The sequence below is a fragment of the Leucopleurus acutus genome (assembly GCF_964270905.1).
Source record: "Leucopleurus acutus genome assembly, chromosome: X".
Taxonomy (NCBI): domain Eukaryota; kingdom Metazoa; phylum Chordata; class Mammalia; order Artiodactyla; family Delphinidae; genus Leucopleurus; species Leucopleurus acutus.
Window position 1 is genome coordinate 102,588,805 of NC_139148.1, and position 13,727 is coordinate 102,602,531.

At 44.2% G+C, this 13,727-nt stretch overlaps 1 protein-coding gene across 4 annotated transcripts in view; it reads left to right on the top strand.

The window, feature by feature from the left end:
* The window catches only part of LONRF3 (LON peptidase N-terminal domain and ring finger 3), a 36,922-nt gene extending 24,102 nt beyond the window's left edge, over positions 1-12,820 (top strand). For 2 of the 4 annotated variants that reach the window (XM_082864849.1, XM_082864848.1), the window contains 5 exons: positions 116-237; positions 2,386-2,544; positions 3,146-3,308; positions 4,323-4,472; positions 7,582-12,820. In XM_082864849.1, the coding sequence (XP_082720975.1) occupies positions 116-237; positions 2,386-2,544; positions 3,146-3,308; positions 4,323-4,472; positions 7,582-7,737 (750 nt within the window). In that variant the 3' untranslated portion in view covers positions 7,738-12,820. Of the gene's footprint in view, positions 1-115; positions 238-2,385; positions 2,545-3,127; positions 3,309-4,322; positions 4,473-7,581 lie in introns of all 4 variants that reach the window. The other 2 variants (XR_014327121.1, XM_082864847.1) reach the window with 2 other exon arrangements.
* Positions 12,821-13,727: the final 907 nt, after the last annotated feature.

The following is a 13,727-nucleotide window of genomic DNA, read 5'->3' on the forward strand; positions in this document are numbered from 1 at the left end:
TGGGTCTAAATTACTCCAGTATGTGGGACATTTAACTGTTCTACTGATTACATCAGAAGTGGTTTGTGTTTTTCTGTTGACTGCATAATATCTAATTGCCTTGTTCCCCGTATAGTGCTTGGCATCAAGAAAATACAGTAAAAATGTCATAATGGAAGAGCTAATAGCTAAATTCCTGCCAGAAGAACTCAAGGAACGAAGAAGGCTTTATGAAGAGGAAATGGAAGAACTTTCTAAGTATGCATACGCACATTGCTGTTTTCAGTTTCACTCATACCAGGTCATAGAACTGAAAGTGTACATTCCCTCCTAACTCCTCATTTAGTGATACCATGTTGGTAGCTTGAAATTGGCCACAGTGAGAGCATTTAACACCACAGAAATTGGCAAATGCTGTAACAAGGGCTTACCCGCTCCATCCTCAGAAAGCGAGTTGTTCATTTACCAGCACCCACTGAAGAAACCTAAGCCGAACCACTGACCAGGTCACATATTGGCACTAGTAACTGGGTATCACGGATACCAAATTATTGGAATAATTTAATCAGGGGGGCTTAATGAAGTGCAGTTGACCCTTAAACAACATGGATTTGAACTGCGCGGTTCCACTTACACGTGGGTTTTTTTCAGTAGTAAATATTATAGTCCTACACTATCCGATCCCTGGTTGGTTGAATCCACGAATGCAGAACCGCGGATACAGAGGAACTTCGGATACCGAGGGCGACCCTAAGTCATATGCTGATTTACAACTGGGCAGAGGGTTGGCGCCCCAACCCCCGTGTTGTTCAAGGGTCAGCTGTATCCAGAAGACGGTTTTCAGGTACATAAGGAGGTTCTATGAGGTTAAGAACTTTGATATCAGCCAGACCTGGGCTTATGATGCAGTTTTGCCACAAAGTGAGTATACTTCACGACCCTAGGCAAGTCACTTAACGTCTCTGGGCCTCAGTCTCCTCATCTGTAACTTGGGGATAATAACAGACTTGGACTTGTTATGAAGATCAAATGAGCTAGTGCATAGTAAGCACTTACTAAAAGCAATAGTAAGAATGCTGCTTGTTATTACGCTTCCTCTTCCGTCACAGGTATTGTGAGAGGTAGAGAGTAGGGATGGAGAAAGAAGTGAGGCTCCAAGCTCTCTGCCTGGCCGGAAGAACAACTCACCTAGCAGAAAAAGCAGGAAGGAAATCACTGATTTCTGTCTCTCATACTGCTGACCCCCCATCTCCCCGTCCCTGGTGGGATTCTCACAGCATTCTGGGGGCAAAGTTCCCGATGGCAAAAGCTGTTCTGGATTTATGCTCACCCTGTAGAGAACATTTCTAAACTGCCACCAGTTCGTTTGTGCCTCTCACTTTGAATAACACGCTGTGCTGGGGAGCCAGAAATGAAATCGTTCTTTGCTCATTAACATATTAGATCTACTCAAGGCATCTTTATCTTTATTTCTGATTCTTAAGTTCACCTTGAGTCTCTCTGGGCCCTCTTCTCAAATACCATTTAATGTCTGATTGACAAACACTGGAATATACTAGGTGGGTTTCTCTTAAAAGGAATCCTAAATTTAATCCTTTTGAGATTTGGGCAAATGATCTTATATATCTATTGGTAAGTTTATGTTCAGATGTCCCTGTATTGGATTTACTAGACAAATAAAATAACAGTGATCTGGGAGGAGCTGGCCCGATTGGTGGTTCCCCATCAGGCCATGTGTCTGAGTCTTCGTGGGCACATGTTGAGAGGCAGACTCGTAGGTGTCGATTTCAGAGCTACTGCACCAGTGTCTCTGGGGGGGGTGCAGTGGCCTGTTGTCTGCGTTTAAGGGCCTCCGGTGATTCTGATGCACACACAGGAGTGTTTGAACATCACTGGGCTAGATTACTCTTGCCTCTCCACTGCTCCCTCCTCCTCCCAGCTGGGCCTGCCATGCAGATCCTCTGGGGGCTTTGCAAATATGTGAGATGTTCACGGGGGTCTTGCAGAGATTTTCCCACCATTCCTCTGGAGAGCTGGGTCCACTTTTACCACCCTTCCCCATACTGCCAGCAAGACACCTGGAGAGATTGTTTGGAGTGGAGAGCATGAAAGAAAGAAAGAATAATATGAGGTATAACTATCACCGACAATGTTAAGGTACTAGAGAACTTCATTACCCAAATTAGAATGTGTAGAATGTCAATTTTAATCGTAGCCCTTAGGCTAACCTGTGCACCGGATAATGGGATTCAGCCCACAGCGCCAGATGCATTTTAGTATTTTTTATCAGTTTCAACCTGATGTCTCCTTGCCTTCCTGCGGGGGAACCACATGGTGAAATTTGACCAACCTTTCTGTGTTCTGCTTCAACGCTGTGAGATGCATGTCCTTTGCTCTTCCTGACAGCTTAAATAAGAACGTGCCTATTTTCGTGTGTACCATGGCATATCCCACGGTTCCTTGTCCCCTGCACATCTTTGAGCCTTGTTACCGTCTGATGATTCGTAGATGCATTGAGACAGGCACACGACAGTTTGGCATGTGCCTTGGAGATCCTGTCAAAAGGTAAGTGAGGAGCTATGCAAGTAAAGGGAGGTTGGGTGGAAAGGGTTTTTTGTTTTACTTTGGGGCGCTCCCAGGAGCATTTGTAAGGATCAGGGTCCCTCTGGCCCCTAGTTTACCGTGTGAGAGGCTGCCTGTTTAAAGGAACCCCAGGATCAACCTTTTGTTGAACAGGTGGTATATAGTCTAAAACGTGTTTTATAAGAGTGTGGTCCCTGGAGTCAAACTGCCTGGGTTCATATTCTGGCTCCATCCTTGGAGCAAGTTTGACTTCGGGCAACTTACTGAACCTTCGGTGACTCAGTTTCCTTATCTGTAAAGTGGGTACAATAATAGTGCCTACCTCGTTGGGTTTGTTGGGAGGATTGGTGAGTTAATAATGCATATATGAGCACAGTACAATAAATGGTAGCAGTTACACGTTAAAATTTTTTCTCATACAGGCACTGCCTGTGGTGTTATTGCAGCTATAGACCCTGGGACAGGCAAGAAGGCAGAAGTCCCTCAAGGCCCAACATGGGGTTATAAAAATGGGGGGAGGTGCGCAGGCTAGGGAAACAGCTCATCAAGAATTTACTTTCTTGAGTCCATTCCCCATAAACAGGTTTGCGGAATATGGCTGCATCCTAGAGATCAGAAATGTTCAGTTCTTTGCTGACGGCCGCTCAGTGGTCGACAGCATAGGCAAGAGACGCTTCAAGGTCCTCCATCAGGGCCAGCGGGATGGTTACAACACAGCTGACATCGAATACATTGAAGACCAAAAGGTGAGGGTGGTCAGTGCCACGAATCCTGAAGCCAAGCTAGCCCCGTAGCTTGGCAGACCAAGATGATTGCGAAAGGATTTCTGGGCATGGATGGGGGCCTTGGGATTTCTCACCGATTTGCTGCTGCCACACTGAATGCTGCCAGGCTGCTGTTCGATTGTGGAATGGCAGTGATTGCGCCCCTTGTCTGGGCTTTCCCCGCTTAGTTGCTGATTTGTATTCATGCATAAGAGATGCCAAGCCAGGCCAACCCTGGGGCCCATTCAGCATAGGAGTTAGGTCTCTGCCAGGGATACCAAGATCTGGAGCTGGATCTATACATATGTATTTTATTTTTTGCTTTATTTATATTTGAAACCTTTTTCTTTTGAGATAATTGTAGATTCACATGCACATGTCTATTTTTAACTGTGCAGCCTGGCCAAGAGCCCTTCCCAATAATCCATCATCCCATAAGGCAGAAAGATGACATGTCCAGTTAATCCTTGGTTTTCTGAACTAACGGGTAGAAGAAGAGGTAAATAATCCCATAAGTGTTTATATTTACATTCACTACATAGTACGAGATTAATAAACATTTGCTCAACGAATAAATGTATTTGACATGGAAGATAAAGTTACATACGGAGACACAGACACTGCTCCCTCTCTTCCCGGGGAACAGTGGGAAAGCAGATGTTTAAAAAATGAAAAGGAGAGAGGCGTGAACAGGCACAACCTAGTTTAACAGCACGCCTCCACTCAGGCCAGTTAGCATCACTGGTTTTCTATATGTCTGGCTGTTTCAGCTCATTTACCCAGCTGAACCTTTCTCTGTCCTCCACCCTCAGCAATATTTACACACAGCCCATCCTCTGGCTGAGGAGCCTTTCACACGCTACACAGGAGAAAGCCAGAAGGGCGAGTCTTCCCGTAGGATGACAGGATGGATGCGCAAATAGGCAGGTGTCAAAAGGGGCTCTAGGCATGAGGCAGAAGGTACAGAATGCTTCACTTCCACTTTGATACTTTCAGGTTCAAGGAGAGGATTGTGCTGAGCTCATGGGATTACATAACTGTGTCTATGAGCAAGCGTCGTCATGGTTTCATTCGCTCAAATCATCTCTGAAGAATCGGATACTCAATCATTTTGGTCCAATGCCAGAGAAAGATGCTGATCCCCAGGTATATAAAAATGTCTCTTTGTAATCAGTCACCCCCACCAGATGAGACAGCCTGGGGTTTGTGATTAGATGCGTGTGTGGTTTCCACCCAGCAAATTTAGCGTAGAGAGGAAGATGTATCCGAATCGGTCTTGTTCGGCCGGGCGGTAGGCATCATGGATAAGAACAAAAGGACCCCACATCGGAACTGGAGGAACTAAAGTAAAGCAGTAGGAACTTGGATCCAAGATAGGTTTTAGGAGATTAGTTAAGTGAGAGGATGGGAACACAGGCACCATCAACAGAAGAACCTTTAATTGTGGGTCCAGATTCCCACCATGATGATGTGTTAGGGTGACAGGATTCACAAAAGGCCAGGCTTACGAGAAGGGTACCTAGGGAGCTGAGACCAAAGGCTGCCACTTCCTGGAGGCTTCATAACTCTCCCCCTGATTGCTGCAGGAGCAAGGAGTGAGGAGCTGGGGCCAGCCGCCTTACAGGCTTCCAACTGCAGGATCACAGAAGCCTTTCACCCCCAGGTCCCTCCACGCTTAGCCCTGCAGGTCCAGACCCCTGCCATTGTCCTCATCAGGGATGAACAAGTTTTCCTGAGACAACTGACCCAATCCTTAAATTTACCCTTGGCTGAGTTATACTAGAAAAGAGTTCATTAGATTCTACTGGATCAGTCTATTTCCCGGAGGGACAGGTCCATTTGAGAGATCAAGCTGCAGATCTGGAGCTCTCCAGGAAAGTGGAGATAGTTAAGTTTCACCAAGCTTTGTTTGCCTGGTGTACGTCAGGGAATACTCTCTCTAGGACAAGGCTGGAGATATCCTAGTCAAATATTTTCCCACCATCACCTTTCCACATTCTGACCTGGTTCCTACATAATCGCCTCCATAACTTCCTTGATTCATTCCCTGTACTCATTCCTGACTTTATCACAATAGTAAAATAGAATATGTATATTCTGACTTCCATGCCAAAAAACTGGTCCTACTTACCTCTCTAGCTGTGTGACCTCGGCTAAGTCCTTTCCCCTTTCTGACTTTTTCGCCCATCTCTGAAATGAGGGAGGTAGACGAGGAGGTCCCTAAAGTCCCTTCTTCCTCTTGCATTCTGAGGCTGTAAAACACCAGTCTGTTCCCTAATGCGCTGCAGTGTCTTGGTTTCTCCGGGCCACAGAGGTGGCTCCTTTTCCCGCCCCCATTCAAAGGCATCGTGAATGTTGGAGGGAGAAAGGCCATTGCTTCCAGATGATCCAGCTCCTGGCTCTGGGTCACTGTGACTCAGGACTACGGCAGAGCTCTGAGAAACCTCATGGTCAAGCTGAATGTTCCCCTTCACCTTCTGGAAAGCATTCTCCCCTAGTCAGGCAGAAGATAGCGATCAGCAATGGTAACAGCATCTTCCACAAGACAAAACACAGGTGCCACTGTGTGATTCATAAGGGCTCAGTGACACAGAAAGCCGAAATCTTGGGTTTCATTTCACTTCTTATTAGGACTGTTGCTTTGGCCGCAGCAGCAGCAGAAAAAATAAAACCCATCCAGTTTGATCGAGTCAATGCTGTAGCCCCAGTGGTCCCATTAATAAGAATGTTCTAAGCCTCTGCAGGAGGTTTCCTAGGAACCACCACATGTGTTCACATCAGCTTAAACATCTTTGTTAATGATCCTGGGAAATACAGTTCAGGATATGGCAGTCTAACATTCAGAACTCATCATAGGAGGGATAACACGTTACAGACTGCAGCGAGGGACAAAAAGAATCCAAATGGAGCTAGAGGCACAGAGAAGCGAAGAGGCAGTGAAGGTTGTGGGAGAATCAGGTGACCAGTTTGGAAGCAAACAATCCCGCATGTAGAATGTGGTTCTCTGCGGTCCTAAAGCCAACCTTCTGAAGGGTGTGGGCAGAAAGCTCATTTGGGGCTTAGTAGGAAATTAAGTCACCAATGTCTGCAACGTGTACCTGGGACGCTGCTGACACAGAATTTTGGTGCAGGATCACTGTAGGATAGGAAAGCTCTTTATTAGAGGAAACCTGGGATGGAATATATTTCTATGTGATTGTGTTTTCCAATTGGAATTTTTGCAAAGTGGGATTGCTGTGCTTTGGGGCTGTGAATCATAGGCTCTGGTTTTAGGGGAGAAGCTAGCCGTGGCCCCGTTTAGTGAGCTGGCATATGTGGACTCTGTTGCCTTCAGCCAGAAACAGGGAAATGGAGGTAAGAGACATGCAAAGCCTAAGGGGTCATGAGAACTGAAGACCCATATGCTCTATGCATCAGGCCAAAGGGCCTAAACAGAATCTAAGAGGTGGAAGAGGCTGAGTAGCTGTCTCTCAGTATCCATGGGGGTTTGGTTCTAGGAGGCCCCATGGATACCAAAATCCCTTCTATAAAATTTGTAGTGCAATGAGTACAGTCAGCCCTCTGCATCTACAGGTTTCACATCTACAGATTCAACCAACCAGTTTTGATCCATAGTTGGTTGAATCCATGGATGTGGAGGGCCGACTGTAGTAGATAGTTCGGCTTGTAAAATCACACTGGCTAGAAGGTATGGTGTATTCGTTAGGAAATTGATGTGTTTGCTTTAACCACTACCAAAAATAACTGTAGCTTAAACTAGATAGAGAGTGTAAGTCATAGAGATGGAGGGCTGGGGCATCCCTGTTCGTGAGATCATTCAGACCCAGGCTCCTTCCTGACAAAGCCCTTTGAGTGTTGCCCTCATCCTCCTGATGGAAGAAGGCTGATCATCAGCATGTCTGTGTGCTAGCTAGGGGAAGGGGAGAGAGAGAGGAAATGAGGGCGCATGCCCCTTTCCCAGAGCATGGCCTAGAAGTCACACTTAGCACTGCCTTTTACATCTCCTTAGCCAGGACTTTGTCTTATGGCCTCACCTAGCTGCAAGGGAGGCTGAGAAACGTAGCCTTCCCACCCCCACCCCCTGGGTGGCTGTATGCCCAGCTAAGATAAAGGGAAATAGAGATGGGGGGTAATTAGCAGTCCTTGCCACACGCGGAAGCAGTTCCACCTGGGATGTTTCCTGGCAACTTTGGAAGCCTACAGGCTAGGATCACTTCCACAGGAATAAGACGAACCCATTGCATTTCTCTTGCAGATCAACCCCAATGGCCCGGCCTGGTGCTGGTGGACATTAGCGGTTCTTCCATTGGAAAGCCGAGCTCAGCTCCCGTTCCTAGCCATGAGGTCCCTAAAGGATAGACTGAACGGTATTCGGCGAGTCCTGGCCTTTATATCCCGAAACCAAAACTAGTGAGTGGATTGCTGAAAAGGAGCTCCCACGCTCCCCTCACCACCATGGGGGAGTCGTCTTGTAAATACACCTAATTGCAATAACATCTTAGAAGGAAGCATCAAACAGAGGCATTAGCGTGCTGTTGATCAGAAAGAGATTAAGTAGAAAGACCAAAAGAATGTGATCTGTTTGAAACTTTCTTTCTTAAGATGCTTCTTGACATGCTGCACAACTACATGCACAGCAGAGGTTGTTTAAGAGCCCAGAAGAAAAAAAATTTTTTTTTGATTTTGACGTAAAATTTTCTCAAAGTTTAACGTGATTTTGCTTTAATTTTCTGTCTTTCATAGACGAATGACTGTGTGGTTGAAATGTGATGCCCAGTTACTAATCATGTTGCTGCATTATTTCACTGACTTTTGAGGTGTCATTCCAAATGGTTCATATTTTATATAGCGTTGTGTAAAATAATGTTCATACTTCCTTCTGTATTAATAATTTATTTTCTGCACTACCATATCCTTTTTTTCTACATGTATGTTTGTAACTATTTAAGTGTGCATTACTGAAAAATACTGCTTTATTTATTGATGTGGTCTACCATGTACCTAGGGGGAAGTAACAATACTAGAAATGTGCAATTTTTGCTTTAACAGTTTTTGCTACATTTGATCCCAGTTCTTGAACCATTTTTGTATCTATCCAATTGGATGCTTAAAGGAAGTTCAGAATCATGCCAAGATCATCTATCCTTACAGATTCTATTTTGCTTTCAGTTTGAATCCAACAATATAAAATACTTAAGGGATTTGGCATAGGTTGTGGAATAAGCCAGGGTACAATAAAAGTAATCCATTTTCTATGTGTCATACAGAGCCAGGATGAAGGAATTATTTTCCTGGAATCAAGAGATGAATTAGAGGAGTGTCTTCTATTACAATCTCTTATAGGCATTTATTTCAGCAATCTAATTACATCTTAATTTCTCCCCAGGGCAGTTAGTAATGGGACTTTCAGGCAGGATAATATTTAACCCTTCAGAGGTAATGGTTTTCAGTCTGGCGTGTCACAGCCATGCCCAGCTAGCCTCCATACCTCACCTCTTCTCAGGGCTCTGAGGATCAGGGCCTGGCTAGCGTGTGTGCAAACACTTGATGAAGGACGGTTCATTATTAAAAGTGTAAAGAAGCCAGGAAAGAGGGTAGAACCCTTTAAGAAACCCTCAAACTATCTTTTTGGCTTTCAAATCTTTTCAAAGGAAGCAATTAATCCATGATTTTATCTAAACACGGTCTTTCCTCCTCACTGAGATGGGCCAAATATTTCAATACAGGGGAAGAATAGTGGTAAAGGGGGTAAGAGTGAGGTCTTGTTTAGCTTGCTTAGTGCGTTTGATTTCTTTAGTGCCAGGACAACCTGAAAACAGGAGTGTTACAATGACACAGTGAAAAGATTAGGACAGCGAAGAAGTGAATCGTGTTGTTCCTACCTTCACGCAAATTATCCTCCCCCCATGTGACTCTGGACAGCTGCAGTGCGAGACTCCCACACAGCCCATCCACTCTGTTCCCGCTAGAGGTTAATGCCTCAGGTAATCAGTCTGGCTTCTTCCATCACCACCTGTGGCCAGAAACAGAAAAGGGAGAATGAGATGATCCAGGCAACAAAAAAGAGATTCATGTAAGCAGAAACCAAATAACCTTTTCTGCGCTTTCTTAATGAACACCGTGTTGTCAGAACATTATGTTACCAGGTTTGATGTTTGGAGCCCAGCTGGGCTGGTAAAGAATGGAAGCATAGGCGTGGTTACTGCCTAAGCAAACTCTGCAAGGCTCAGGTAGGAGGAAATGAAAGGCTCCCTCTCCCACCTGGTGCCCAACCATGTGGTCATAACACAGTCCTAGGACAGTAATTTCCTACTGTCTAGTGTAAATGCAAGAAAGAAAAGGGTCATAAGTGTCTTGGATTGCTAGATGTGTTACTTTTGTGATTTCACTTTTTCTGAGCACCAGTTTGTCAACTAGCAAGTGGTGGGGATAAATACTGCATGTAGGGTTCTTATAACATTACATGAGATAATATATATACATCACTTAGCATAGTGCCTAGCACATAGGAGTCATTCAACAAATAGTAGCTACGATTAGATTATTCATAGTTACAGAATATCATCAGGGGACTACATTGGCATAAAACCCTGCCTTTACACACAATACCCATTTCCAATTCCTTTAAACTTGGTTGGGGGAATCCACACCTCTGATTTTCAGACCATAACTTGATGAAATATTTACATGTAATGCCTTTGGGAGTCAAGTCTGTTTGGGAAAATGAAAAGACTGGAAAACAAATTAGGGTCAGAGATAAGGGAGAATCCCATACCAGCAAATTTTTCCTCTTTCAAGAGGGCTAAAAATTAGTGTTGTTTGGAGGTCTAGAATTTCTGATATAACGAAAGCCTTAAGTTCTAGCTCCATTAGAATAACCATCTCATCACTTCCTGCTCTCCAAAATGTATAAAATTCCACATCATAGAATATTTCACATTGATAAGAGAGGACCTAACTCCAGCAAATGTAGCTTGGCTAGGCAGAATTGCACTTTTCTCTCAGTAGCCTGGATACACACTTGGACTGTTTTACAGCAAGCTTTTGTTTCAGTAGTGGTGGGAGGCAAAGTGCAAGGCTAAGCCTTGGCTTTCTTTGATACGTACTTGAATGGGGTAATCAATTGGACATGACTGTTTCACTGCTTGTAAATTGATTTTGCTGCAAAGCTTGGGAATAAAGAGTATATACAGGAAAAACATAAAGTTAAATCTAGGCCAGAAGGACAAGACTTCCCCCTTGGTAGTTAGTGCCATTTATTCAGCTAATTTTCCTGTTTATTGTGATTTACCTAGTCTTTTCCTAGTAGGTTATTTTCTGTGTGTGTGTGTGTGTGTGTGTGTGTGTGTGTATGTATATAGATTTGTGTGTGTGTGTATGTATATAGATGTGTGTGTGTGTGTGTGTGTATATATATATATATATATATATATGAGTGTGTTTGTGTATATATGTACATGTGTGTATATATATTAGGTACCAAGCAGACATTATGCCTTTCTGCTTCGTACTGTACTATTGCTGCTAGCTAATAACCAGCAAAATGTAGAAAATGAAAAATGATAAAACTAATTTTCTGTAGACAACTTGGAGAAAAGAGTGCTTGGTCCTTACTCAGTGGGGTAGAGAACTGACTGTGTCAACAGTTTGCCTTTTCTGAAGGCCGACTGCTTCTAGCCCCTTGCTGCTGCAGCATGCTGGGACTCATGGAATCACTGTACATGTGGCCCTTCCAGTTCTGCCTGTGGAGCCGGACTGGGCTCAGATAGTCCCATGTGGCTGGCTGTTGGAGCAGTGGAGCTCTGAGGCTGGTTCACAGCACTCAGAAGTCTCTTACTGTCAATAGATCACATACTGTTGATAGACTGGAACCCGCTGGGGGCTGTGTTTCCCCTCACCAACTCCATTTCCAAGATGGGAGTTTTATTCAGGGACTCATTCCTTGAGTTCCCAACATGTTGACTTTGCATCCATTTCTGTTTCCTAAGGCAGAATCATAGCAGAGATATGTAATCGAGATGCAAATAGAAGGCAGCCCAAATAAGGGAAAAGGACAGATTTTCAGCCCATTCTTGGGCTTGAGGAATGAGGTTTTGATTTGATAGAAGACAGTTCTGAGAAGCAGCCAGCTGCATGGGCTGCAATTTGTGGCCTTTCCTGAGTGCAGAAAGAAGGAAAAGGGGCCAAGTAAAATGTACACGTTTGGTTCCTCTTAGAATGATAGCTCCCACTGTTCGACATAATCTGGATTATGCACATCCAGAGGTGAAATGAAGACATTTTCCTTTACAAATGGGTATTTTCAAATGAGCTAAATTAACCTTGAGAGAGAAGTGCCTGTAATCTCTGTTCCTGGTGTCATTTTCAAGCTTTTGCTTCGTGACTGTGTAGCCATTTAAAGTTTACAAAGCAACACTGTAGCTTATGCATCATTTTAAAACTTGCTTGACATTTATCTATAGTCAAAGCAAAAATAATAAACAACAACAAAATCAAAGGAGAGCAAATAGTTCAATGTGGCATCGTAAGCTTATTAGATAAACTAGTTCCGTCATTTTATGCAGTTCTCAGTAATGCCAGGATTAAAATATCCAGCAAGCCATTTAAACAGTGGCAAATGTGTCTTTGTGTTTGTAATTCCAGTTGTTTGTTAAGCAGCCATTTTACTCTTGCACTGTAATGAGCTGAAAGGGGAATTAAGATAATGCTTTTTTTTTCTTCCCATATTGCTATTCAACTACCTCTATATGCTTGATGTCTCTTTAGGGTCTTCTTTCCTCTAAATCTGTACAAAAGAAGTTTCAGCTCATCTATGTTGTAATAACAATGTGATATAGACAGTCTTTGTGAAAGCTTGTTGTTCATTAAAAAATGTTTCCTGTTGTCTCACTTTGTATCTAACACAACTCTACCCATACTTTAGGGCAAGAATTGCCCAAATAACTTCAACTTTTTGTTTTTTTTTTTTTACGTGGGCCTCTCACTGCTGTGGCCTCTCCTGTTGCGGAGCACAGGCTCCGGACGCGCAAGCTCAGCGGCCATGGCTCACGGGCCCAGCCGCTCCGCGGCATGTGGGATCTTCCCGGACCGGGGCACGAACCCGTGTCCCCTGCATCGGCAGGCGGACTCTCAACCACTGTGCCACCAGGGAAGCCCAGTATCTTTTTGATGGAAGCTGAATAGAAAGGAAAGGGATCAGAACATCTATTTTGTTCTTGTTCCTATTGGTTGTAATACATTTGACCAGGAGATCTTCCAAGGAAATAGACCTGCACTCAGAAAGCAAGCTCTTATGTACGTGACAGTGAGGCAGGTGTGAACTGATTAAACTAATTGTTTAAAAATGCACCAGAAAAGCTTGTTGTTACTAATTATATTGAACCTTTTTGCTAATAATCTGCCCCTACTTTATTTGTCAATCCATTCATATATTGAGTTTGCTTAAAGCAGAGCGCACTACCTACTCTGTTTTCTTTGGCATGATAAAATGTTCATGAAAGCAAATGACACGTTTTATTTCAATTAAATGGTTTCTCAACAATAGGCTAAAGCTAAGGCCCACAGCATGAACCCTTTGACAGGAAAATTGGTAAAATTGACTAGGGCAATGAGCAGTGTCGACTGAGCTGACTGTGGCACGAGAGCTTCAGCAACATCTCACCTCCTTTACGGTACAGATGTTAGTCTCGTGCCATTGAGGACTTTACACAGGTTCTATTTTACCACTGAAGAAAAAAAGACATAGGAGTAAAACAATTTAAAAAAACCAAAATGATAGAACACTCCACTTGGGCCTGACCTTGTTCTTTGTAACAGCATCTTTCGGGTAGTTGAGAAAAATCAGAACTCCTGCCAACCAGGGCCCAAAGGGGACGCTCGGCTCTGTTGGACTTCGCCCTTCTGTGCCTCGTCTGCTACTGTCTGGTTCTCATGAGATAGAGCACACGCTGGCCAAAGGCACAATCTTCCCTCCGAGGCAGTTCTTCTGCCCAGAATGCCTGCCTAATCCTTTCTGGAGAACTGGATTGGATCATCGAAAAAGAAGGTCTTGTTTGAGCAAAGCCAAAGCCAACACTTGTTGCTTCCTCTCCTCTGGGATCCACCCTTTTGAGTTCTCCAGGGCCAAAGATGCCTCCCTAGAAGGAACTCCCAGTCTCAAAATAAGATAGGAGCAAGAGAAGGGAAGGACAAATGCCCTAAATCCACAGGCTCTCAGATGTTTAAACATTTCCTTCCCCTCTTACGTTTTATGAGTTCTTAACTCCAGGAGGGGCTGAGGTGGGATGGGAAGGGGGTGGTGTCAATACTTTCCATATTGGCTTCTTCCAGGCAATGCAGAAGCTTCCCAGCCAGACTTGTCCATGGTCAGCCCAGTGCAGAGCCATGCCTTGGTCAAGGCAG